The following is a 27,803-nucleotide window of genomic DNA, read 5'->3' as shown; positions in this document are numbered from 1 at the left end:
TGCTGCTGGATCTCCAAGAGGGATCCAACTCTGCTTCCATACGTGTAGATAATGTAAATAAGAGGCATAAGGGCATGTATCCTGAGTGGTTTGCAGCAGAACCTGTGCTCTTATTGTGGCAGGAACCCAGGGGAAGGAGCCCAGCTGAGCACCAGCAATGTGAGGTGATGTCTGAGAGAGGATTTCTGTGAAATGTCTAGGAAAAAAATTAGTCTGTTCAGTCTGGAAAAATGCTGAAATTGTCTACAATTTCAGAGAAAGGATGTTTTAATAAGGTGAGATCTCAGATCTTCTCTGTCAGCAGGGATAGAAGAACCAGCAGGGAGCATTTAGATTATATGTTAGGAAAAAAACTTGCTAATCTCAAGGAGGGGTTTATTAGGGGTGGAGCATGCCACCAGTAAAGACAGCAGAAATAACAGAAGATCTCTTGTGCTCCTCAGAAGCTGATGTGTCCTGACTAGGAACATCAATCACATTAAGGCCAGAATTAAATCATATGGTTAAATAAGTCATCATGTTTTACCTAAGAGGGACTGCCCTACACCTAATGAAATCTTATTATTGCTGCCTTAAGAGGGCAAAAGATATTCTTGCTGATGTTTTAAAGTGTTTAAGGAAGGGTTAAAGTGTTTAAGGAAGACCTCAAAAAACAAACCAAGGAAGCACCAAATCCAGTGCTGGTACCAGGAGGTGAGTGTGCCAGCTCTTAAATAGATAGGCAAGCCTTGTGCTGGGTCTGGTTGTGTGCAGCAAGCCTGGCACAACTGTCTGAGATGATCTCTGCAACCACAGCTAAGGCTGCAGTGTCCAAAGAGGTTTGAACATGTCTTCTGAGACACAGCAGAGAGAGGGACTCAAAACCTCACTGCTGTGGAGCCCTTCTGCCAGGAAAGGTGTGATCCCTTTTGCAGATCAGATGCAGCTAAACCTCAGGGACAGTACCTGACGGAGGCATTGCCACATTTGGGTGATTTTCTTAGGAACCCCACAGAAGTGCTCAAGCCTTCAAATCCTTGTCTTTAGCTGAACCTGATGGTAACTTCTAGCAATGCAAACAGTGGCACTTCTCTTTTTCTTCCCCTTTCTCTGCATTGAAGGATCCAGGAGTATTTAATCTGAAATAACTGTAAAAGGAGTGAGCATGCTTCCCTCCATGATGTTTTTGGACTTCCAGAGCCAGTCTCCTGTGTCTGTGTAGAAATACTCCACTAGCAGACCACTGCCTGCTACCTCAGGGGGTTTTGTTTTCAGAGACCCCCAATTGGATGTATTTGCTTTGTGATGACATGGAGGTCTCATTTACATTTGAACAAACTCCTTCAGTGTCCTGACAGAAGCAGATGCTGTTCATTGTGGCTTGAAGCCCACTCTTCACTGCCCCATTACTAGAAACTCACAGTATCCCATCATGGTTGGAAGGGACCTCTGGGGATCCTCTAGTCCAAGCCCCCTGCGAAAGCAGGGTCACCCACAGCAGGTTTCCCAGGATCACAATGTCCAGGTGGGTTTTGGAATCTCTCCAGAGAAGGAGACAACCTCTCTGGGAAGTCTACTCCCAGGCTCCAGCACCCTCACAGGAAGAGTTTCTCCTTATGTCCAAATGGAACCTCCTGTGTCTAGTTTGTGCCCATTGCCACTTGTCCTATTGCTTGGCACTACTGGAAAGAGCCTGGTCCCCTCCACTTGACCTTCTTCCTTTAGGTCTTGATTGGCATTGATCAGATCCCCTCTCTGTCTGCTCTTCTCCAGGCTCAACAGCCCCAGGGCTCTCAGCCTTTCCTTGTCACAGAGATACTCCAGGCCCCTTAGCATCCTTGTAGCTTCCACTGGACTCTCTCCAGTAGTTCCCTGTCTGTCTTGAACTGGGAAGTCCAGAAGTGGACACAGTATTCCAGATATGGTCTCATTAGGGCAGAATAGAGGAGTCAGGAAAACCTCCCTTGACCTGCTGGTTCACCTCATTGTAAGTAAACCCTAGATCTTTTAGGCTTATATGTGTATTTTGTGTGTCTCTATACACACACATGTAGACCTATTTATTTGTTTTAGTGTAAGTCCATTGTCTCCTTCAGGTCCTATATTAAAGCTTTAATCCCTCTTGGCTGAGAGTCATGTGGATTTATCTGCACTTTGCTTGGAAAACTTCCCATCTTGGATTATGATGTGGTATGCAACAGGTTGTATTGTACTCCATTTCTCTTTCAATTAAATGTACTCTGTTAAGAGATCATGTGAGAGTTGTTACCTCCTTGCCTTCCTAACATGACAGTGGTAGCTGGTGACATGCAGGGCTGTCTCTCCAGCACACCAAACCTGCTTTGAACACTGTCACAATCAGACCTGCCTTGGGCAACCCCTGCTCAGTGCTCACAAGACCATGAGCAATGCAAGTGGTGGTAATGAGTGAGGAAAAGGCTCTGTTACTGGCATGAGAAATTCTGCACAAGTGGGAGGAGAAATAGTACTGAACTTGAAGGTCCTCAGCTGCCTGGGGATGAATGTTCATTGTTTCACCTACAGTTTAATTTCTGCAGTATTTTAAATTTCTCCTTGAGTTCTGCACAGTAAATAATGATAGAAAGATTTACTGAGATGAGGTGTTTCCATTCCATAGCTGGAGAGCTAAAAAAGAGAAGAAACCAAGTTGCTTGCCAAGGAGTTTTTAACCAAGTTTATTTTTTTTTGACCGAGAACAGAAAATGAGTGAATCTCTTGGTCAATTCTTGCTTCATTTTGTTCGTTTTGTTTGGGTTCGTTTTGTTTGGGTTCGTTTTGTTTCGGGATTTTGTTTGGTTTTTTTGTTTGTGAGGTTTTTGTTGGTTTTGTTGTTGTTTTGAGGGTTTTGTTGTTGTTTTACTTTTGGCTTCTGAAGCATCTTGCTTTTGACCAAAGTATCTGGATGTCTGTTCCATCATTGTCCTGTATGGCATCCACCACACCTCTGGGCACTGGGTGCTTGGATAATGATATTTCCCTGTTTGAGTTTCCCATCATGTAAAATGAGTTCTCTGCAGCATTGTTGTGGGCTCCTAAGGAGCTTTTCAGGTGGACAGGGTGTGGAGCCAGCTTGTCTAGACTGTGCTTTTCCCATGAAGGGTTGGACCAGATGACCTTTGTGATCCTTTCCCAGCTGAGATTCTGTGACTCTTTTGGCATGTGTAGACTACTTTATAATGCTGTGGCAGGAAAAATCAGGACACTTGCAGAAAACAGCACTGGAATTTTACCTGATGTGGAAAAAAGTAATAACCACTTTGCTTGCTTTAGTTTTTATTTATTTTTTTTAATAGAATATTTTGATCTCACTTTAGCCAAATGAGAGATTTTGATGCTGGCATCTCCCAGATTCTGGCAATTCCAAATGGTGCTCAACTCCAAGTGTGTGGTAGGGTGGCTGCAGAGGCTACTCCAGGCAGCCCCATGTCCCTGTTGCTCATGCACTGGCTGGATCCTTCACAGACCCCAGCCTGTTAATCCCTTTCAACCCTGCTCTGCAATGCCCATAAATACTTCTCTGCTTGAACTGCAGTGAAGACAATGTTCTGTGTGGTACATACTTTCCCAATGAGTCACTCTGCCCTAAATTTAACCTTCTAGATACTATGGATTTCTTCTTCAGGTTTCTTTACAAAATATAATAGCCTGGCTAAAGCCTTCATGAAGTATTTTCCAGCTGCTTAGTGGCCAGGCCCTCTGACTAGGATGAATTTCAGCCCAGAATACCTTTGAAAATCTTTGCCAGTATCCAGTGTTGGTGGTCTTAAAATTCTACAAGCAAGTGGAAAACTGTTAAATGCTCAGGCTTCAGAGCATGCCTAATTAATTCTTTCCAGGGTTTTAGTCCTTTAAAAAGTGTTAAAAACATGGATTCAGTGTATCATTGAATATTGCATGGTTCTGTGGAAATAAATTGCATCAGTTTGATTCCTTTAGTAGTTCAGAGAGTGACTGCTTCTGTGCTTACTCTGGAAGTTTACAGGAGGCTTTTGAAAGTTAAAGTAGAAAGAGGCAAAAGTTGTTCCTGGTGGGGGATGAACTCCATGGCCAAGTGGGAACCCAAAAGCTACGTCTGGGCACACATTGATGAAGAAGCCACATTAGAAAATCAGGCTATAAATCTCCCTCTCCCTGCCAGCTCTAAAAAGCATTTGTGTTCAGCACGTGGGCTGCTTTTTATTTTCATTCTGAGCTGAAAAAAAAAAATCACACTTCTGTTTATTTTATTCCACGACTGCTTAAGGAGATTAGAATGGCTTAATCCTGGAAAGTACCAGCAACACTTAAGAAGCAAGTGAAGCACGTTTCAGCCTTTTTTTTTTTTTCCCCCTCCTTCCCTCCTGACATCAAGTACCAAGGGTTATTCAAACTCCTAAGAATCACTAAGAATCTTTCAACATCCAGGCTTGTGTGCTTCGTCCAAGAGATGTGTAGATGGGAGAGATGAAAATGGAGCGTGAGATGGAGAGGAATTGGTGAGTATTGTTTTAATGCAGAATTAAAGGGGTAAAAGACAACATGGGTGTCTGTTTCTCTCCCTTCCTGCACAGTTCTTATGGAGGGGTTGTTCTTTGCAAAACCATCCAGGGCTGTTTGGTGACATTTCCAAGGTGAAGTTGGGTAGCCCTTGGTGTGATCTGAGTGGTTTTGAGCTCCTTGGTTTCTTTTTACTATGAGGTTTGTGAGGTTTATGTAAAAGCAGAGACCCAAAAGAGATACTCATCTAAAGCAGTGTGATGGGGAGCATCTTCCAGAGCATGGCATATCAGCAGGGTAAGCTCCAGCAAGAGAAGGTATGACATCTCCAAAGGGACTGGGGAAGTCTCTGAGGGCAGCCCTGAGATCACATCTGTTTGTAAAATTGCATTGAAGAAATAGAGAAGTAAGGGCAGTGCAGGGGTTAGTTGAGCCCTGGTTGAGTGAGGATGAAGGAATTTGCTCCTCTGGTAGCCCCAGCACCTTCTGATCTGGCTGGATGCAATGGGATTGATGCCTAATTACACAAAAGAATCAAGCCGAAGAGAAGGAAACATAAGGGGGCTGCAGTTCCATCACGTGCGTTAGCTCTCCTGAGCAAGCCTGGGTGCTCTCACCACATGCTGCTGGAGCAGCTGCCCTAGGTATGGTCTCATTGCCCGTCCTGTCCAGGAATCTTTCAGCCCCTGCTGGTGGTGAGCACAGGCTGGGTTGTGCCAAGGAGAAGGGAAAGCTTGTTGCATGGAGAGATGAGTTTTGACCTTGCAAACTCAATTCCCATTTCCACAGCCTAAGAATCTGGAAACTGTTTGACTGGGCACGTAACAACTCGTGAAGAGCCAAGGCTGGGCACCAGCAGTGCTCTGCTTTAGCCACACCAGGGTTTTCCTGCCAATGGGACAGGGAATTGCTGAGGCCAGCTTCCAGATGGCAGCCTGCACTAAGTCGCGAACATGAGGACAGCACCGCCAAGTACAGCTGACTGCAGAGCAGGGCAGAGATGTGGAGCTGTGCACTGCTCCTTGGCTTTCCAAGCACACAACTGCCCACTCTGCACTTGAATTTTACACACTTGTGGTGTGAGCTGCACAACAAGTCTTCTCCCATTTCAATGAGCAACCTGGATGAAGACCTAACCTTTGAGATGACCTGCTGGCTCTGTCCTGCAGCTCTCTGCTGCCTTCTTCATGCATAGAATCACAGAATGGTCTGGGTTGGAAGAGACCTCTGAAGGTCATCCAGTCCAAGCCCCTCTGCAGTAAGCAGGGGCATCTTCAACTAGATCAGGCTGCCCAGAGCCCTGTCCAGCCCCACTGTGCCGGATGCAACATCTTCTGCCCTCCTTGCACTCTTGCCCCTTGCAGTACCACTCAAGCTCTAACTAAGGGGACTGGGGCTGAGTTTTGTCTTTTTATGATGGTAAGTCTGCAGTCTGTCTTACCTCTCCTTTCTCCAGCTCTCAGCATGGGCACTTCTCTGAGGAAGGACCTCTTTCCTGGACCTCCTGGGATGCCTCCCGTGCTCACGGTCAGGTTGAACAAACAGCAGCTCTGTGACAGCAAGCAAGAGAGGTCTGATATATTATTTAAAAACTATCCTTGCAATATTAAAGGAAGAACAATGCAGAGAGTAGAATAAATCATTATAATTGAAAGTCTATTGTGCTCAGAGAAGAAGAGAAAGCACATTCATCAGTCCATATGCCTCAACATTTGGCTGGAAGTGTAGTCAAAATTTCACCCAGCCCTCTCCAGTTTCATTTCCCTAACCAGTGTGCAGCTTCTCTGAGATACCCATATGTTCATGGTTAACTTTAACTATTAAACTGATTTGGAAATTAATTTGGCAACACAAAGTCCCACAGGAGAAGGAAACCAACATCTTCATCTATCCTGCTTCTTAGAACAGGGCATGACTTAGACTAAGGTCAGAAAATCAGAACTTGAATTTTTGCTGTAATTTCAATTTTCTCCCTCCAGCCTCCTGGCACATCACAGGAATGTTTTTTATTGCCCTACAGAAATCCCAATTTTGCTAGGCTGGCGTTCCCTTCCTGGCAGTGACCTACAGCAGATGCTCCAGCAGAAGACAAAAACATTGGGTATCAAATGGCAAAAAAATTCCATGCAGGAGCATGTTCATTCCCATGAGACACTTCTTCCACAGCAGGCTAAGGCAGTGGGAGGGGTAAGAGTACTATATAGTCCTCCCTTCTGTGGCAGGGGAGAGAACATCTTTCTACATCTGCACAGCAAGATGCTGCTGCAGGTCTGTCGGTACCTACACCTGGTTTGAATGCTCCTGGTCTCACTAGGTGTGGAACGGCCTGATTGAAATGTCTTTGCATGGCTTGATGGCACCATTTCTAAGAGCACCAAGGTACTTAAGGTAGCACCAATGTTTTTATGTCATTGCATGGATCTCTGTGTTTATGACGTGTGAAAGCTGCATCCGCTTCAGAGGAAGCAGGACTTGAAGGAGATGCATATTCCAGAAGTGCCACTTGCCAGGACATGGCTAAAGGTATCTCTCACAGCAGTGGCTGTGGAGACTGTGAGCTCCATGACATGGTGAAGATCTTTGAGTTCAGGTCTGCTCAAGCCATGCACAGCCTCTCCAGATACACAAGTGGGGTTTTAAAACCCCTCCAGTGTCCTGGGCAGCTCTGCATCGTGACCACTTGTGACCTACAGACACTGCCTGACCAGCCAAGGCTCAGGATTCTGCACAGCTCTTCTGAAATGAGCAACCATGTGTTCATTTGGAACCCTTCCTGCTCTGCCTCAATAGCTATTTGTCATGCTCCTTAATGCCACAGCTGTTTGGTTACACCAGGTCATCTCCTTTTATTAGTCCTGTTCCTGCCACCCCCTGAAACCCACACCAGCCAGGAGAAGATTATTATCTGTCTGCAAAAATAGCAGTTCTTCTCTGCCCCCTCTTCCAGTCAACCTGGAAACTTCAGGGGTCCCCTTCTTTCCTGATTTCCAGTCCTTCTGCCTACCTGCTGCCCCATGAAGGCTGGAGCAGCTGCCCTGGCAGCCGGCATCCTCGGCGGCACTGGCATCTTGCTCTTTCTCATTTCTTTCGGGACGGATTACTGGCTCCTGGCTACTGAGACCTGTGGCTTCTTCCAGGGTGGCAACAGCACTCTGCAGGCTGAGGAGGTAAACTCTCAGCTCTTGTCTTCCTTTGGAGGAATTAGCTTCATTGAAACAACTTAATTGGTTTGTTTTGTTTTGGTTTGTTCTGCTTTGTTTTGGCTTGTTTAGGTTTGTTTTGGTTTATTCAGGTTTGTTTTGGTTTAGGTTGGTTTAGGTTGGTTTGTTTTTTTTTAAGAGTTTTAGACTTGTGACAGTACTGGAAGCAGCATAGTGATTGCAGAATTGATAGCATTGAGTATAGCTCATTGGAAGTGACCTGCTAATGGAGAACACCAGCCTGAGCTGACTCAAAAATCCAAACAGCTTTGCCCCAGTCTGTAAAGTGCATCTAGAAAACAATAAGACAGCACCTCAGTAATCAGGCAGGTATGAATGTTGGGGAATGAAAGGCAAAAATTGTAAGAGCTTTACTTGTTGACAGCATTTGCTTCTAAAGACAAAAGATTCCTCCTGATATTTGCCATTAGAAGAGTTCTCCCTCTGTAGTTTCTTCATTTAAAACTACTTCATATTTTAAAGCTGGCAATTATTTGCATCTTAAGTGATGTGACTGCAGCACAGACAGAAAACAAAAGCAAACATCAGAGGCAGACAAGTCGACAAGAGTTCCTGCCCATCTAACATGAAGAGGCCTATGTATTTCAAATGAAGATTTATATAGGCTTTTAGTTGGCAGGAAATGTAATTTTGAAGGACAATTTGGTATTTGAGTGCTAACTGCTGGCCTCACGTGTGTATAGATCCTCTCAGAGGTTTGATTTTCAGCTGCACTCACTCCTGTCTAGCTCTGCCACACGAAATAACAAGCTGCCCGCTCTTCAAAAACGTTGTGCTGATCAATGTGTGGTTTCAATTACAAAATGACAGGAAGACCCTTGTTGTGTGCAGACTTTTTGTTACTTCAAAGTTCAATCCAATTAGGTTTGATTTTGGTGTTTTGCTTGCTTTGATTCTGGGTGTGGTGAGTCACCCTGGGTAAGCATCGTGATGCCAGCAAGAAATATTCCTTTTCGTTTCAGAATCCTGTAATCAAATGTAGGACACTGTTCACTTGAGTCATGCTTCCAAAGGACTTTCCCTATTGAAAAAGCTAAAAATGTTGCCAGGAAAGCTGCCTGGCAGAAGCCACTGTCTTTACTATTTAAAGCAGCACAGTAAAGCCCCCAAAGATGGCAGAGCGTCACGGACAGAGCGGTGCCACTTGGGTTGTGTGCACACACATGGAAAAGGACGATGTTAATTGTTGCAGGTTTCTGCTCAGGCAGTTGTCTTTCAAGTGGAGAGACTAGAGACTTAGCACTGCATGACATGAGTAAGCATCTCCAACGTTCAAGATATGCTCTTGGCCAAGTGTCAGTGTGCCTGTCGCTAAGGCAGAGCGACTTCAAAAGCCAGGCAGAAACAGGACCTGCTCTTACTCTTTCCTCTGAGCTGTTTTATTTCTATTTATTCCAGACACTGTCGCTGTTCTTTCTCTTCCAGTTGCTGGGTTTGTACAATGGGCTGTCTTTTTACCTTCTCTGCCCTTTCTTAAACTGGCAAATCCTGTCCCTTACAGATAAGGAGGGTCTGGAGGATCTGCCAAACGGCGATTGCGCGTTACACCCTGGATGCATTAAGGCAGCAGCCAGCCAAGTGGTGACATTGCAGGGCTGCATGTTGCCATTGTCACAATCAGCATTTTGTCCTGAAAATAAAAGGAGAATTGGTTCAGAGCTCTACATAAGGTTATGACTCAATGCACAAAAAAATCTCAAGGAGACAGAAGTTTTGGCACCTCCTTGTTGAGTCCCATCTCCTTTCCCTAGTTTGTAGACTCCAGCCTGATTTGGAGTTTCTCTGTCCTCCATGAAATGTCACTTTGTAGCTGTTGTCTCCTCTACCAAACTCTGTGATAAAGATAAAATTGTTTCTGGCTGGAGTTTTAGTAAGTTTTATGGTGAACAGACCATGACTAAGCTTTGTAATATTCTCCCTTCTGGAAAGACCTAAACCTTGTTCCTGCAGGTCTGGTCTGGAGGCTGAAGTAGAGAAACAGAAAAGGAAAAATTGTCAACACTTCTGTTGTAGAATGGGATAGATGGTGTGGGCATAGTCATTTATGCCTCATTTAAGTTTAGCATAGCTTCTAAATTGGCAGAGGGAGAGAAAGGAGGAAGAACTTTGGGGCTGGTGTTTGGAAGTGTTAGAGTTGGACTGCCAGACACAGAGACGTGGTGCTGAGGAACATGGTTCAGCACCAGACTGGTAGAGTTAGATAATGGTTGGACTTGGTCTTAAAGGCCTTTTCCAACCAAAATGATTTCATGAGTGTGAGTCATCTAAACCAGACCTTGCAGGGATCCTGCAGAGTAGTAAGGACATCTGAACTGTTGCATTGGGTCATACCTAAAATTCCTTACCTGGTAACCAACCTGCTTCCTACTGGTTATAACAGCAAGAGCATTTACTGAAGGAAAGTGTTTCAGAAGTAGAATAGAACAGCATGTTCTACTTCCAGTCCAGCTCTGGCCACCAGTGGTTCAACTCTATTAGAGAAAGTAGAAACTGCTTTGTGAAGGTCTGCAGGATTTGTCTTATCAGAGCACTTTATGGCTGTTACATGACAGCAAGTCAAGGAGAGCAGCTGCTTCTGGGTTTCCCAACCCTTCCAAAACCAACTCAAGCCACAACTGAAAACCTCAGCAAAAATGAAAGCAGTAACTGTCTGAGCAAAAAAAAAAAACCAAACCAAAAAAAACACCTTTCCAACAAGATCATCCCTCTATCGTCTTGGGCTTCCTTTCCTCCACAGGCTGAAGTACCAACAGAGGTCAGGAAGGAAACCCTCACTTTCCATCATGAGGGCTTCTTCTGGCGGTGCTGGTTCTTTGGTGAGGGCCACCCAGAGACCATCTGGAGCTTCTGGTACAGTAAGTATAATGCCACTGCACCATAGCCACAGCATTCCATCACACTCTGAACTGCTAACAAGCACAAGAAGGGCTCCTAGGCATGAGGAAACAGTTGTCTTTATTTCATTTGTTTTCATTCTCATTATCTCTATCAAAAGCAAACTTGGCTCACTCTCTGTGCTTTTTTTTTTTTGTTTGGTTGTTTTTTTGACTTGGGTTTTACTCTCAGAGGGTTGTTGACAAAAATGTAGGAACCTCTTGGTGGCATTTATCACCTACAAAGTCTTACGAGGTGTTGGCTTCCACTAGCAAGGAAAACTCTCCCAAGGAAAACTCATACCTCAGTTAAGGTCTGTTCAATTTGAGCTAAATTCTCCCTGTCATACCTCAGTTACGGTCTGTTCAATTTGAGCTCCTGGCCTTTAGCATTGCTTTCCTGTCAGTGTTCTCAGCCATTGGGGTGCTGAACATTGCCACCTCCCACTGGTTTCAGCATGGGGAAGGCTGGACCTGCATGCATGTGGTCTCCCTGGGAGCTCAAGACCTCGAGTAGTGGGCAGTGGTGGACCATGGAGAGCCATAACTAATGTGGTTTTGCTCTTAAGCAATCTGTGTGGCCAGTGTCCAGCCAGGGGTTCCAGGAATTCCCCAAACTGGACTGTCCCTCAGGACTGCCAACACAAAGCATCCATATCCTCTGCCTTAAGATCTTGCCTGCTTTGCCTTCTAAGGTCATTGAAATGACACCTGTGGATAGACAGAGATGGATGCAAAATAATTTATTTTTCTGAAAGTGCATTCCCTTTTCAGAAAAAAATGAAGGAGAAGGTGAAACCTGTTCTGAGACACCAGTTAGTGCTGACTGGTGGCCTACAAGCAGTGAAATGTGGGGTCTTGGCCCAGTGAACCAGGTGCTCTCACCAGAAAGAGCAAAGGAATGAGACCACCCCATGACACACCCGGCACCAGTCCTATTGCCAACCAAGCCAGTCACCAGCTTGCCCATGTTAGTGCACAGTGGGCAATGAGAAGACAGCCTTCCCCTGGGGTGACACAACGCTGAAAGAGGAGTTAGGATTAAAAAAAAAAAAAAAAAAAAGAGAGATTTAAAATCAGTTCTGCAAAGGTTTTAAACACCGCAGAAGCCTCACTGGTTCTTTGGTCTACTCAAGGATCCCTGCAAGCCTGTGGAGCAATGTGGTGGCCTCACAGGGCACTGGGCAGCCAATAACACAGGTTCCCACCGTAACATTAAATTAAATTTAAAATTTCAGAGGGCTTAGCTGTCCCTCAGGCCCTGACCTGTGTTTGCTGTGGAATCTTGCAAGAACAGTTGCTGCCAACGCTCAAGTGAACGCTGTGAGATTTTTTTTTTTTCACCCAGATTTTTTTTTTCCTGATAAAAAGGACTGAGGAGGGGGAGTTCTCCACTTAATTACGTGCTATGGAAATCCATGATATAATATCATGTTACCTGAAGTCAAATGACTCTTTCTGATAAGTGGCAAATTTGTATTACTTCTTTAGGTATTTATTATAATAGGATTGATCATGGCAAATTAATTTGCTGCTCTCATGGAGGTAATAATTAATTCAATAGGTATTCCATAGTCAATTTAGCATGAACTAATGTCCACCTATTATAAAGTGTTCCTTTGAGCTGGGGAACATATTTAAATAAGTGGCCAGCCATTAATTAATTCATTTAACATTCATTCTATTATTGTTAATCATGATAAGCCTCAGTGGTATTAATATTGATGGGGCACTTCCATTTTCATTGTGCTTTCCCTTCTCACAAAGGGAAGAAGCTTGTTCTGGTACCCAGATACCTTTGTCCATCCCAGATGGTCATACACAGCAGTGGGAATATTTACACTGATTTCAGTTGCTTCATCTTTCAAGACTGATGTCCACCTTGGACTCAGGTTATGAAGATGAGAAGCTGTACTGCCTAGTCTCAGTGCAGCCTCAGGTCCTGTTTGATCTCCCCTATCTTGTCATTCCTCTGCTTCTTTTTCTTTTCTCTTTCTAACCAGGTCTTACTCTCCTGCTTTACTTCCCAGCCTACTGATTTCAGTGAGGGTTTGTAGGTTTTGCTGAACAGCACACTGGCCTCTGAATAATCTAACTGTGATTTTTATTTCTTGTTCCTTTTCAGCCAGCCAAGCACACCCCAAGTTCTGCATGCATGGCTACCTCTTTCCTATGCCCATTGCTCTTGGACCTTTCCCCCATCCTTCCTATGACACAACTGCAGGTGAGTTTCCTTCCTCCTCCCCCAGCAGTTCCTTTCTCAAGCAAACAGGTAGAGATTTATGATTGTGGCAGTTCTCCCATTGTAAATGCATGTGGCCAAGCATGTCCAAGGCTTTTGGAAAGGTCCTTCCTTAGCTGAGTGCCCCAAGTCATCAGCACATCAGTATGTTCTCCCATGTCTTCTCTCTTCTGGAGCCAGCCATGCTTGGCCATGAGCCATTCACCCTCCTGCTGGGTACTCAGCACCTACTCCTATGAGCAAGGGAGCATGCCAAATCCACTCATTCCCACCTCCTTGCTTGTTGGGAGGAGCTGGACTCATGGTAAAATCCAGACCTAGAAAAAAAGAGATCCAGATACAGGAAGAAAAAGAACTGAGCTGCAGGCTTCACAGACTCCTAGAATGGTTTGGGTTGGAAGTGACATTAAAGATCATGTAATGGCAGCCCAGTGCAGACTTGTTTCCAGAGTCTGCCTTTCTGGGAGAGCTCTGGTGTTGATTTGTTGCAGGATAAAATAAACAAACACTGGAAAATCATTTAAAGCCCAAACTGTTAGAAGATTCCTGTAAGCGACCATCTTATTTGTAATATGCCCAGCCCGACGCAGTTGGAGAGCTCTCCTTTCAACTGTGATTCCCTTTTTATTTATGTTTCTCTATATTTTCAGAGTTCTTTAATGAATCAGCTGCTGTTAGGAATTTTAATTTGCCAAATTGGTGGCAGCAGCTAGAATTAATTCAATGATCTCTTTTTTCATTTTTTTTTTTTTTTTGCAATGAATTGATTTCTTTAACTAGTGTGCATCGCTCTGCCTTGCCTCCAGGGAGCTGGGGCAGGCAGACTGCACAAACAAACATCTTGACCTTTTCCTTAGCCTTTAGCAGTACCTTTATTATTATTATTATTATTTTTATTTTTTTGCTTATGAGGAATTAATTTAAAAAAAAAAAACAAACCCAACCAAAACTCAGCTGCACCATTTGTCAGTAGGAGCAGGTGAGGGAGAGCAGCCAGCTCCCTTTGCTGTGCAGGATTCCTGCCTCAGGGAACACGCCGTGGTGGAAAATGGATATGAGGGACATGTCAGTGGTAGAGCCTGTTGGAGGCTGGGTGCTGCAAGCATGCAGTGGGGTTTTGGCAGCTTAGGAGGGGCAGGCATGCCGTTTGGTTTGTGAATGATCTCGCTGGTAACCACGCTATTTTTTTCCATCCTAAATAAGAGGCTCTGGAGGCATCTGTCCCTGCCTGTCAGCCCTTGCTGTGGAAGCCTCTCCAGCTGCCTCTCAGAAATGCCACCTTGGGACAGGTCCCAAGAGGGTACTGGGGATGAGCTCTGCACCAGGGCTGCACCCTGGAGTGCTGTGGGGCTGGAGAGACTCCCAGCACCCACCCTGCTGTGATCCCTGGGGGAATGAGGATATCTCAGCACCCATGTTTAGGGCTCCTCTGCAGCACCAAATCTACTGCAAAGCACTCTGCAGCAAGCAGACCCTTCTGTCACTAGCTCCCCAACCAGCACATCCACACAGGCAAAGGGTGACCACACAGGAGGTCATGCAAAAAAAGGGGTCCTCCAGCTATTACCTGCTCCAGAGATAATTCTGCCTTATCTGCATCCTCTTAGTGTTCCTGAGAGAAGCAGGTGAAGAGAGGTTAAACATGAAAATGAGTTCTGTGGTTTTGGAGAGTTCATGATACTTATCTCTCCCCTAAGTGGCTCTCCTGACAAAATGGTTTCAAATGAGTAAAAGGCCTCTTTTCTGTATCATTTTTCTTTCAAGTGTGAATCATTTCAGAATTACCCACTTGCTTGTGCTCAGATTAAATCTCTCTAACTAGAGCTTCTGAACAACAGGCAGAGCAAGATGCAGTGGACCCAGGGGACCAGATAAATCAGGGGAGCAGGGCATCAGAGGGTCTCTACCTGAAGACCACCACCTTTGGCCAAGGTTTACAGCAGTGACTGGAAGAGATTTGGCTACTGTGGCCAGGAGGTTGATTCTGCCTCTCTGCTCTGCTGAGACCGCAGCTCTGGTGTCCTCAGCACAGCAGGGACATGGACCTGTTGGAAAGGATCCAGAGGAGCTCACAAAGACAATGCAAGGGCTGGAAGCCCTTTGCTGTGAGGACAGGCTGAGAGAGTTGGGGTTGCTCAGCCTGGTGAAGTGAAAGACCTCATAGCCTTGTAGCCAGTACTTAAAGGGGCCTGCAGGAAACATGGGGAGAGACTTTTCAGCAGGGCCTGTTGTGACAAGACGAGAGGTGATGGGTTTAAACCAAAAGAGGGAGATTTAGACTCAACAGAAGGAAGAAATTTTTCACACTAAGAGTGGTGAGACACTGTCCCAGGTTGCCCAAAGAGGTGGTGGGTGCCCCATCCCTGGAAACACTGCAGGTGGGGCTCTGAGCAACCTGATCTCATTGAAGACGTCTTGCTCGCTGGAGTGGGTTAATTGGACTAGGTGACCTTTGGTGGTCCCATCCAACCTAAACCATTCCATGATCCTATGACATTAGGAGATTGAAATTAGTGGGCTATATCCATGTGATGGACAGAAGCTTGCTCAGCTCTGGCTGGTGTTGTTGCATGAAGCCCCAGCACACCCCCCAAATTCAGGGGCTGCAGAGGCAGCTGTTCTTTTGCTCTGTTCTCTTACCTGGAGTCAAGCAAGGCCATTAGTGGGGGGAGTCACGAGCTCCTGTTTTCCCTGCAGTCCTGCTAACACAAACTGCCTTTATTTTAAACCAGGAATCTGGCACCTTCTGTAAGTGTTAATTAAAATGGATCAAAGATGTGGTCAGATTCCATCTCTCCAAATGTTACTATTTTCTTTCCATTCCTGCCAAGATCTTCCATCCCCCCCAGGCACAGCTAGGCATGGTGTACTTTACTCTCACCCCCTTTTGTTCTGTGCTTCCCTGGCAAGCCCTTCCAACCCCTTGTACTCATTGCAGCCCCTTGAGGCCATTTCCTCTTCTCCTATAGCTTGGTACTTTGCAGAAGAGAGTGACCTCCACCTGGCTCCAGCCTCCTTTCAGGGAGTTGTGAGGAACAAGAAGGTCTCCCTGCAGCCTCCGTTTCTTCAGACTAAACAAGCCCAGTTCCCTCAGCTGCTTTTCATGAGAATTGTTCTCTAGAGCCTTCACCAGCTTCATTGCCCTTCTTTGGAGGTGCTCCAGCACCTTGATGTCCTTCTTGTAGTGAGGGGTCCAAAACTGAGCCCAGTATTCAAGGTGCAGCCTCACCAGTACTGAGTACAGGAGGATGATTCATTCCCTGGTCCTGCTTGCTACAACTGTTGCAGGTCAAAGACAGGTTGCTCTCTGTCTTCTCAGCTGTTCCTTCAGGTTGCCCCCTTTCCTGTTGCTGAAGCAGGAGCTAAGCATGGGCTTGAAGGATCCTGACTTCCTCTGCTCTCCCTTGACTTGAGTCTTTTTGTCTGTGCAGTGTACAGAGGCTTCTGGACAGCGTTCATCCTGCTGGCTGTTGCTGCTGGGCTGGTAGGAGGGATGCTGCTGGTCTGTGGTGTGCCCTTTGTCAACCCCCGCTGCTACAAAGCTGGAGGGGGATTCCTCCTCCTTTCAGGTGAGCAGGATACACCCTGGGTGTTGGGCTCTGGCCAGGGCAAGAACACAATGATCATGCTCTGCTCTGTGAGTGCAGGGCAAGGGCAGGCAGTAGGGATGATGATGGCTCTGGTGGGAGCCGCATAGGTGTGGGGCAAATGATTTCCATCTTCTCCGCTGGAATTAAACTCTTATGTTCAGTCAAGCCTTACAACAACAGTCCTTACTCCTAGGGAGGCTGGAGATTGGGAAAAAAATATTTGTTGTTTGTTGTTCTTCTCTTCTATACAACCCAGAGGAGCAGAGCTTTAGTGAAGGCCACCACTGTGTTAACCCTGGTGAGCGATCAGCCATGCCCTAAGTCACTCTTGGTATCTGGGCCTCTCCTGCCTCTGCCATTAACATCTGGAGGAGCTGGAAGCCCAGGAGCAGTGCAAGGCATACCTGACAACCCAAAATGGGAGGGGAGATGGTGTAAAAACTGAAAGGATAAAGTGGTGGCAGAGCAGCAAAGTGAATTTAAGAAAGCTTCTATTCATGATTCCCACTGCTCTTGCAAATGATTGCACTGCAGTATCACTTGGGCTTTTTCCTTTTCTCTGTTTGAAGAAGGAGTAACTGGCCTAACTAGGAGAAATACCTGACTTACAACAGTGACTACATCTCAGAAAGAAGCTTTTTTGTGACTCAAGCAGTCTGAGGTTGAAGCTCAGCTGAGCCATGCTGAGCAAAGGACTTTGCCATGGAGCTAAGCTTTTATCTTCATCCCTGAAGGTATTTAAAAGACTTGTAGATGTGGTGCTGAGGGACAAGGCTTAGCAGTGGACCTGGTAGTGTTATGTTAATGGATGGAATCAATGATTTTAAAGGTCTTTTCCAGCCTAAATGATTCCATGATTTGATGATTCTCTGAAAACAGTTTGCTTAATTCTAGATCCTGCTTCCTCACACATGGCATGAATCAAACCCAAGCCAGTGTCTTTACATCCAGTTTGAGCTTTGAGTGTGCCCAAGATTGTAGGGTCTGAAACTACAATATTTAGCAAGAATCTTCCAGCATTGACCTTGGAGGAATTCCACCTAAGCTCCTTCCAGTCTCACCATGTCCTGCTCTTATTACCTCTTACTCTTTTCACCCTTTATTTAGCTCCTCTCCATTTTGTAACTATTTCCTCATTTCTGTGTCCTCCAGCTGTACTAATGATTACCCACAGCTGAGCTGCTTGCTTACACAAAGTTAGATGACATCTACCTATTTGCCTAAAAGAAAATTCTGTAAGGCACTAAATCTGATTGGTCCTACCTGCCCTGCCTCCCTGTCAGCTCTTCTGTTTTGCTTCCACATCTCCAGTTACTGAAGGGAGGGCAGCCAGGCTCTGGGTATCTGCTTATCTCTCACTTCCATAGTTTAATAAACCTGTGGTTGGGCTTAATTTTCCTAAAGGCAAATTTCACTTGGTTTTACACATGTGGGTTTCATTTGGGAATGCAAGACATCTTGCTTGGGGATCTTCATGCAAAGACTTCTGCAGAGGAGTGCTGGCCACTTGGCATGCTTGTGCACTGGGATCACCTCATCTTGTGAGCCTAAGGAGGAATATTGGCATCCTCTCAGGTGGGACACTCTGGCTACCTCAGTAAAAGCCCTTCAAAACACTCAGCTTTCATCCCAAATGGAAAAAACTGAGTTTGGCCACCTTCTGACACTGGCCAGGCCCATAAAATATATCACAGAGGAAAGGATTTTGAGTGATATTGAATCACTGTATTCCAGTTTTTTTTTTCATTCATTGTTTTTGCACTTCATTTGACTACTTCTTGATTAAAAGGCTGGGGCTTAGAATGTGACACTTTTTAGAGGAGCTGATTATGCATCACATAAACCTCTTGGCATTAGCCAGAGATGCTGCTGTTTAAATTGAAGTTTGTATTAATGCGGTTTCAATCTGAACAGCAATCATTGTTATTAACTGTCATTAGGAGGAAAGAGTTCAGCTGGAAGAGGCTTCCTGCTATATTTTCAATCTCAATGATAGCCAGGAGGTTGCAGCAGTATTTCAGCAAAGTTTGCTTAGAGTTTCAGCTGATTTTTTTTTTTTTTTTTTTTTTTTTTTTTTTGTGGGGGGGTGGGTGCGGGGGTTGGGAGTATCCCAAACTCAGAGCTCTGGAACCTGCTTGACACTGTTTTCCCAATGGATTCAAGATGCATCCCTCTGTGGTTATTTTCTCTCCATCCTTTCTAAAAATACTTTGCATAATTGCACTAAGCAGTAGGAACAATAGGTTTAAGACAGCTCCAACTCCCTGGCCATCTCTTCCTTGCAGACAGCAGGATGTGGAGAGACAAGGCAGGAGAAAGTGCTTCGTCTTCTAATCATGGCCTGTGGGTCAGTGTTAATTAACCTCCCTTGCAGAAATGATCTCTCCTTGAGGAAGTGTGAAAACACTGGCAATTTGTAGAGTGGGAATGTGGTCTGCAGTCAGGTGGTGAGATGGAGCACTACAGCTGCAATATGCCCTAGCCTCACCGGACATCCTTCACAAGCAACTTTGTTGCATCCATGCATCCTTCTGTCCCCGTCAGGGAGCAGCCTGCTCTGAGGTCATGAAACCACATCCCAGCACAAAATGGTGATGCAACCTTTGCCACCAAAAGGCTCTAAAATATATTCTTGGTGCAAACACTCTCCCAAGCATCTATGGATATCCAGCCTGATGTGACCTTGAGGAGGTCTGTGTGCACCTCTGTCCTGGGGGAAATTCAGTGCCTAAGGGTGGAGATTGTTCTCTCTATTAGACCCCTCTGGGGTTCCTCTCCAAGAGGCCTTTTATTTCCTGTGCTTTCAAGAGAGCAAATCCAACTCTCTGTGAGCTACTGTGACAAATGTAGTGCTCAGTGGGTGGTGTTTCTGAGAGCCCTTTCAAAGGACTGAAGCCATCCCCCTTGGTTTGCACTGCTGGGTGACTTGGGAGGTACAGCCAGAGCCCATCTGACATTTGCTGCTGCAAATACCACCCAGCTGAGCAGTTGTCCTTGCCAGTCTGCTCCCAAAAGCACCTGAATTGCATGAGCAAACAGCCGACATGCTGCTTTCCTTCTAGCATTTGCCATCTCAGACTTGGTTTAGGTGCTTGCTAGGGGGAGGCAGGCACTGCCTGGTGGCTCATTGTCCCCTTGTTTCAACAGGCAGCTGACATCATGATTAATTAGCACTACAATGGCACCAGGAAGGCTGGGAGAATGCTGCACTGCAGCTTCTGCAAACTGAATTGCTGAGGCAACTCTGGTTTTTTGCTCCTTGGTTTTCTGTATTGGTGCTCCTCAGTTTTTGTTTCCTTGGGGTGTTTTGGAGACTAAGCTGAGAGGTGAGCACCTGATTCTTCCAGGCCTAGGGTAGTTCCTCAGCTTGCAGTGCTGCTCTAGTACATCCAGACCAGGGGCATGGCTGTAGGCTTAAGTGAAAAAACCAAGGTGAACTCTACCTGGTGGTTTGCTCAGAGGTGAAGAGGCTGCTCTGGAGGGAATGCACAGGCCAAGAGTGAATGTGAAGTGAGCTCTCTAAGCAAGGAACCATGGAATCATAGAATCGTTTTGGTTGGAAGAGACCTTTAAGATCATCAACCCAGCACTGTCAGGTCACCATGAAATCATGTCCCTAAGCACCTCATCTCTGCAGCTTTTCAGTTCTTCCAGGGATGGTGACTCCACCACTGCCCTGGGCAGCCTGTTCCAGGGTTTGACAACCCTTCTGGAAGAGAAATTGTTCCCCACACCCAACCTAAACTTCCCTAGCACAGCTTGAGGCCACTTCCTCTTGTCCTTTCACTTGTTAGTTGGAAGAAGAGACCAACCCCCACCTGGCTACAACCTCCTTCCAGGAGAGCAAGGTCTCTCAGGCTAAACAACCCCAGTTCCCTCAGTCACTCCTCAGCAGACTTGTGCTCTAGACCCTTCATCAGCTTCCTTGCTCTTTTTTGGACCTACTCTAGCACCTCAATGACCTCAGTACTGGAGGTGTGCCACACCAGTGCAGGGTAGAGAGGGATGATCACTTCCCTGGTTCTGCTGGTCACACTGTTGATGATCCAGGCTATGATGCTGTTGGTCTTCTTGGTCACCTGGGCACACACTGGCTCATTTACTCTGGCTGTGGACCAACACCTCCAGGTCCTTTCCCACCAGACAACTTTCCATCCAATTTTCCCCAAGACTGCAGCATTGCAGGGGGTTGTTGTGACCCATCCAGGACCTGGCACTTGGGCTTGTTGAACCTCATTCCACTGGCCTCATCTCGTTGATTCAGTCCAGCCTCCCTACCCTCCAGGAGATCAACACTCCCTCCCAGCTTGGCATCATCTGCAAACCTACCGAGGGGGTGTGTCCCTTATCAGCTTGCCTGACACTGCAAAGCTGACACTGAAACTGGATGAACCTCTCACAGTCCATACTTCTTCTGGCTGCTGTGGTCCTGATGCTGATTATCCAGCATCCCCATTGGGGTGGCACTCACAGGTATGTTCATACTCTTCCCAGCCCCAGGACTGCTGTGGCTGTTTCCAACAGGCAAAGGCAGCCAAAAGCCTCTCCTGAGCTTTCAGAGCTGCATCAATGTCTCATGAGGGGAGCATGCTCAAACTGCTCTGTTCTTCAGAGTGCTCAGCTCCTGTGACTTAAAGTGCTGAATTTTGTGCTCAGATTCCTCTTCCCAAATCAAGTATCTTCCTTTTGACACTCAGGCTCCCTGTGTGCAGCCAAGGCTAGAAGTTATGGAAGGGCAGCTGAAGGTCTCAGCTCCATTTCCTCACTTTTAACATCCTTAAGCAGCAACTGGTGAGAAAGGCAAATGAGTCAAAGCTCATTGTTCTTGTAATTAGCAGATTACACAGAAGTTCAGCAGCTTCCACAGAAGAGTTCAAGACTGAGTTCACTCACCTGTCCCTACAATTAGCAGCTATAAAGGTGTCACAAAGATATAAAATGAAAGAATGAAGAAGCCTGACTCCAATTTACTCACAATGGAGGTGCAGCTCTTCACAGGTGGTTGTTTTTTATTTTTTGGTTTTTTTTTTTTTTTTTTTTTTTTTTTTAGCCCATGAGCAGAAGCAAAGAGGAAAAGGTAGAGGAAAAAGTAGATCACTTGGCTAACTTTGCAAGGGTAGAAAGCACAGGGATGCTGAGAGGAGCAGGGGAGTGGTCTCATCACACAGTCTCAGAATCACAGAATGGTGGGAGCTGGAAGGGATCTCTGGAGATCACCCAGTCCAACCCCACTGCTAAAGAAGTTTTATCTAGAGCAGGTTGCCCAGGATGGCATCCAGATGAGTTCAGAATCTCTCCAGAGAGGGAGTCTCCACAACATCTCTGAGCAGCTTTGTCCAGTGCTCCAGCACCCTCACAGCAAAAAATGCTCTCCTTCTGTTTAAGTGGAACTTCCTATATTCCATCTTGGTGCCATTGCCCTTTGCCCTGTCACTGGGCAACCTCTCCATATTCTCGTGATGAAGACTCTGCTCATATCTAACAGCATGACCAATTGTAGGCACTTTCATGAGGCACTTTCAGCCTTTTTTTGCTGAGCAGTTTTCAGTGGGCTGCCCTTGCTGTGCTTCCATCGTCCTTCCTTGGCTGCAGCTGCCATTTAGCTGCTCTTTTCTCACTGAGGAGCTGCTGTAAATCCCAGGGACTGCTGGCCACTCACCTGTAATTATTCCAGAGAAGCAGGCTGCTTACTTTACCTTTCCTTGTCATTTTCCCAGGGTGTGAAAACGTTCTTAATTTAGATGCCATGGCCATGCCATCACCTCCAGTACCTGTTTAATAACAAATCCTTCCAAACCAAGACTTGGTGCTTCTACTGGGGCTAGGAGAGGAACCATTTCCCTACCCTCAGCTCCTGGTGAGCTCGGGGACAGCACCACCCACTCATGGGGCTTCCCTAGTAAGAACTGGTAGGTTTGAATCTGTTTTCCTCAATAAATGAGACTTAGGCTACCTAAGTTGTCCTGGGACAACCCAATGCTCAACCTCTAGCTCTTTAAAGAGAAGTAGGAGAATTCAGAAGGACATGACCATACGCACGTCCTCCATCCCACCGGGGCTATGGTTTTATTTGTGCCTCTTATGGTAGGTATTATAAGTTAATGAAATAGAAATTGATGTTTAAAAGAGCACTTTTCAAGGTTCAGTTCCTATCTAATTAATTTAATTTTAAATTACATCAGTAATAAAGACTTAATTGCCTTCTTATCAATATATTGTATTTTGTAAAGGACATGTGGCTGTCTAACATGCAATTGTTTTCTTATAGCAGAATAATTGGTATTTTAAAGGCCCAACTATTATATTAAGTGTAAAATATTTATTTGGGTACTTAATTTCAAGTGGTTTCTAAAGCTCAGTGAACATGCAAATGGTATAGCAGCTGCTCTTTAACTCCTAGCCTGCCTCTCCAGTAAGCTAGGTGCAGGAGCACAACTTGAAGGAACAGCACCTGGTGATGTAAAATGTATTAGAATGATTTGGGTGGGAAGGGACCTTTAAAATATATGGTTACAACAATTTTTGGTTATTAGGAGTCAATTCAATGATCTCTGGAGCTCCCTTCCCACCCCTAACACTCTGTGATTCTGTGATATGGTCTTAGGGTACAGGAGGTAGGTTAAGAGACATGACAGCTTAGGACAGGTGACTTCAGCTTTCACAGAACACACAGTGAGGACTTTGAACCTTCTGAACATTTGCCTAAGTTTCCTTTTTGGATCCAAGATGGGATGCAAAGGTTTGTGGCTGCACATGTGCTGATCACAGGGTGTTAGGGATTGGAAGGGGCCTCTGGAGATCTTTGGGTCCAACCCCCCTGCCAGAGCAGGACCATCGAATCCAGCACAGTTCGCACAGGAACACATCAAGATAAGGCTGGAAAGTCTCCAGAGAAGGAGACTCCACAGCCTCTCTGAGGAGCCTGTTCCAGTACTCTGTGACCCTTACAGTAACAAAGTTCTTCCTCATGTTGAGGTGGAACCTCCTGTGCTGTGGTTTCCATCCATTGCCCCTTGTCCTATCATAGGGTGCATGTGAGCAGAGGCTGCTCCTGTCCCTTCCTGATGTATTTATAGACGTTGATTAGATCCATTATAAGCAGCAACAGAGTCCAACACTGTCTTGTTTTCTCTGACCAAGATTTCAGGAGCCCCCATCACTAAGCAGATAGATCAGTGTCAGGCTTTACCCACCCACAGGAGCTAGATCTTGTCATGTATAAGCTGCCAGGAGGAATAATTAAATATACCTTTGATTTAAAAACTGCAAGGGGAGGAATTCAATCCAGCAGAAGCCACAACACATCCATAGAACTGTGTGGCAACTTGTCAACTAAATTAACTTTGAACTGTTCACTTCTACCATAAAAATCTAATCTGTGATGTATTTCTCCCATATAGGTGTGTTTATGTGCATATATCTATCTGTTATACAGCACCATTTAAAACTGGCAAGCTTCTAGCTGTGAAGATCAGGTACTCCTGAGGAGCTTCCAGATCTGTCAGCAGGCCATCACTATTTAGTTTTAATGTACATTGACTTTCAAATGCACTGTATATATTCTTTAATGTGACATAGTAAATAATAATGGGGCCACACTAGGTTTTTTGTCACCTGCTACATGTGGAGGAGCCAGATCTGCATTCTCCAACCACCATCACTTGGTGAATTTTGGGGCAAGGAGGTTGCTCTTAAGGCACCTTCTGGGTCTGGGAGGTGCCTGCTCACCAGTCAGATGTGACTGAGCTCCTCCTACAGACACTGAGCTTCCATGGAAATAGGAGATGGTGGGATCTCATGGGAGATTTGCTATTTGGGTCTTGGGCATCCCACAAGGTGTGGGAGTCTCCCAGGGGGGTGAACCTTTGCTGAGCAAGATGCTGACCTTGCACTCACTGCTCTGGCTTGAGTATGGCCTCAGCCCTTCTCCCATCTGGCTCCAAGGGAGGGCAAAGCAAGTCTCACTCACCTTTAAAAATACTTCCTAGCCTCATGGTATAAGCTTTTATTTATTTATTTATTTATTTATTTATTTATTTATTTATTTATTTATTTATTTATTAATCATTCTTTAGTTTAGCAGCCCATCTGAGATGAGCAACTCGTGGGTACGTGCCTTTTCCATCCTATTATGGGTTATTTCCCTGCAGATCAGGATCATCTCCTCTCCTTTCCATGTATTTTATGCTTGGTTGCAAACCTCAGTTTAAGGAAGGGTAACACAAAACGTGAAGAGGAACTGCCTTGAGCAGTTTGGCATCTGTGTGTGCTCTGCCTGTGCTGGTGCTGGGGTGGCAGTTTTGATGCCAGGTAATGTTTGCCATCAGCAGGACTGATCCCTCTCTCTTTGCATCTCTGGTGGAACCCGGCTCTGACACTACCTGGAAGGGCAGATATAAAAAGGGGAAGTCTTAGTCTCACTTTCTCCCTCATCTCAGACAAATTAAAAATTAAAAAGGCAGATCAACCCCCCTTTAAGGCAGGAGTTCAGAGCTAGCCTCACGCAGATCCCTGCTGTGAACATCATCCATGTTTGTGGTGGTTTCTCCATGGTGTATCCATCTGTACCAGCGCCCTGGGTAGCACCAGCAGCAGGAGGCATTGATGTGCCTGTGGCTGGGCAGGAGCTGGTGGAGGTGGTGGTGGTGTGGGTCTCTCCCATGGTGCACAGGCTTGGCTTTCACAGGAGCCTGCAGAGCAGTGTCATGAGTAATAATTCTGCACCACTAAGCTTTGATGCAAAGGATCTGCAAGAACAATCAGGGATGTGCTGCAATCTTCTCTCAGCTGTTTCAGATGCAGAGAATAACTCATCTTTGTCTCTCCTTCCAGGAGGCTTATTTCTGCTGCTTGTGTTTCTCTTTGTGATGTGGAAGGAGTTTGCTGCTGATTTTCAGAAGTACATCCTCCTGGAGAGAAGTGAGAAGTGCATGGACGACATCCCCCTGCACGTGTACTATGGGTGGTCCTTCATGTTTGCTTCAGCTGGGGTGCCCCTGGTCTTACTGTCTGGACTCCTCTTCTACCTGGTGGGCAGAGACATTATGAAGTCCTTGGAGTAAGACAAATTAGGAGAAGGCCTTTGAGAAAACTGGTGATGAAACATACCCAGGTTTTGAGGACTAGATGGGGTTTGCAGCTATGATTACCAGCACAGGTCAGTCCTAAGTGGGGGCAGGTTTGGAGCACTGAGCATCCAACCACTGCCAGGCCAAAACCAGCCCCAGCTGAACAACCAGCTTCAGCACTTTTACTCTTTGGGGACATTTAGAGATGTCTATGGCTTCTGCATCAGTTTTCTCTGCAGTTATTGCTACGGAAGGAGCTCTCTGGCTGTCAGCAGAGCCCTGCATCCATATTCAGCAGAGCAGGAGTTTTATGGCATTCCCAGCATCCTTGTTTCTTGTAAAAGGTAATTGAATCTGGCTGCAAAGCTCTATGCCATAATGTCTAGTTCTGCAAAGCAATTAAGGATGATTTTAGTTTTTTTTTGTAGCTGGCTCTAATTGACATCAAAGGACAACCTTTTTAATGGGATGTCGGGAAACACAGGGAACTCTTTTTTTTTTTTTTTTTGTTTAAAAGCCCTGATTCTGAAAATATGAATGTACCTGAACCTAACCTACCTATCAATAAGTTAATAAACCAATTTCTGTGGCATGAAACCTCACATGAATTAATTAGTCTTTCTTTACTCTGCATTTACTCTGAGATACTTGAACATGTCCAGAGAAGAGCAATGAGGCTGAGAAGAGGCTGAGGATGCTGGAATTGTTTAGCCTGGAGAAGAGGAGGCTCAGGGATGACCTCATGGCTGTCTACAACTACCTGAAGGGAGGTTGTAGCCAGGTGGGGGTTGGTCTCTTCTCCTAGGCAACCAGCACCAGAACAAGAGGACACAGTCTCAAGCTGTGCCAGGGGAGGTTTAGGCTGGAGGTGAGGAGAAAGCTCTTCATGGAGAGAGTTGTTAGCCGTTGGAATGTGCTGCCCAGGGAGGTGGTGGAGTCACCATCCCTGGAGGTGTTCAAGAGGGGATTGGATGTGGTACTTGGTGCCATGGTTTAGTGGTCATGAGGTCTTGCGTGACAGGTTGGACTTTGATGATCCTTGAGGTCTTTTCCAACCTTATTGATTCTGTGATTTAATATTTTCAGGGATTCTCAACCCTAAAACTGGATGATGGTCAGAACTGGGGCAAAAGCAGTGGGGAAAAAGAGCATTGTAATTTTTTATCTTGCTTGTTATGGTAGAACATGGGATCTTGTGTTCTACAGATGCAGCATAAGAGCCACCTCCAAAAAGACAAATTATCTAACAGGTAATAAGTCATAGAACCAGAGGGAATGGCCTCAGGCTGCAACTGGGGAGGTTTAGACTGGACATTAGGAAGAATTTTTTCACAGCAAGAGTGGTCAGGCATTGGAATGTGCTGCCCAGGGAGGTGGTTGAGTCACCAACCCTGGATGTGTTTAAAGGTGGTTTGGATGTGGTGCTTGGGGATATGGCTTAGAGGTGAACCTTGTAGAGTAGAGTTCTGGATTGGACTTGGTGATCCTGAGGGTCTTTTCCAATCTGAATGTTTCTGTGATTCTGTGTGAGGGATGCTTTAAATTCTTGTGATTGCTGAGGGGTACATTGGCTCCCTGACAGCAGCTGTCCCATCAAGAGAAACGTGTGCTAATTTCAGACCCAAAAGAAAATTGGTGATGCTGCCTGCAATGAAACATACACAGGTTTTGAGGACTTGATGTTTTTTTGAGCACTGCAAGCCCTCTGCTGTGAGGACAGGCTGGGTGAATTGGGGTTGTTCAGCCTGAAAAAGAGAAGGCTCCACGGAGACCTTGTTTGTGGCTTTTCAGTACTCAAAGGGGCCTGTAAGAAAGATGGGGACAGACTTTTTAGCAGGGTCTGCTGTGACAGGACAAGGGGTGATGGCTTTAAACTGAAGGAGTGAGATTTAGACTGGATAGAAGGAAGACATTTTTCTACTCAAGGTGATTTGCCACTGTCCCAGGTTGCCCAGAGAGGTGGCATATTCTCCATCCCTGGAGATGTCTCAGGTAACACTGGATGGGGCTCTGAGCAATGTGATCTAGCTGAAGATGTCCCTGCTGACTGCAGCAGGCTGGACTAGATGGCCTTTGGAAGTCCCTTCTAACCCAAACCACTCTGTTTCTATGGTTCTGTGATTCTCTCTGTAGCTGTGCATGCCGGCACGGGTGGATGATTGCATTCTGACATGGAGCCAGCAAGAGAGCCCTGAGCAGCCTGCCACTGCCACTCCAAAACCAGCCCCAGCTGGAAGTCCAGCTCCAGCATTTTTACTCTTTGGAGGCACTGAGGTACCAGAGGTGAAATAATTCCTACTGTAGATGCTGGGGTTTGTAAAACCACTTGACAA

At 45.8% G+C, this 27,803-nt stretch overlaps 1 protein-coding gene across 1 annotated transcript; it reads left to right on the top strand.

The window, feature by feature from the left end:
* Nucleotides 1-7,490: 7,490 nt before the first annotated feature.
* Nucleotides 7,491-26,051, top strand: LOC128972640 (transmembrane protein 182-like). Its single transcript, XM_054388718.1, has 5 exons — nucleotides 7,491-7,643; nucleotides 10,435-10,552; nucleotides 12,696-12,794; nucleotides 16,244-16,381; nucleotides 25,235-26,051. The coding sequence occupies exons 1-5, from the start codon at nucleotides 7,491-7,493 to the stop codon at nucleotides 25,462-25,464; spliced, it is 738 nt and encodes a 245-aa protein (XP_054244693.1). The 3' UTR covers nucleotides 25,465-26,051.
* The last annotated feature ends 1,752 nt before the right edge of the window (nucleotides 26,052-27,803 follow it).

This window comes from Indicator indicator, chromosome 17, assembly GCF_027791375.1.
Source record: "Indicator indicator isolate 239-I01 chromosome 17, UM_Iind_1.1, whole genome shotgun sequence".
NCBI lineage: Eukaryota > Metazoa > Chordata > Aves > Piciformes > Indicatoridae > Indicator > Indicator indicator.
The sequence above is the reverse complement of the archived record's forward strand: the minus strand, read 5'-3'. Positions and strand labels throughout refer to the sequence as shown.

Excerpts from the sequence above, each read along its gene's own strand:
- LOC128972640 (XM_054388718.1), top strand. The coding sequence starts at position 7,491 with ATGAAGGCTGGAGCAGCTGCCCTGGCAGCCGGCATCCTCGGCGGCACT. Across the intron at positions 7,644-10,434 it reads GCACTCTGCAGGCTGAGGAG|GCTGAAGTACCAACAGAGGT; the intron begins GTAAACTCTCAG and ends TTTCCTCCACAG. Across the intron at positions 10,553-12,695 it reads CATCTGGAGCTTCTGGTACA|CCAGCCAAGCACACCCCAAG; the intron begins GTAAGTATAATG and ends GTTCCTTTTCAG.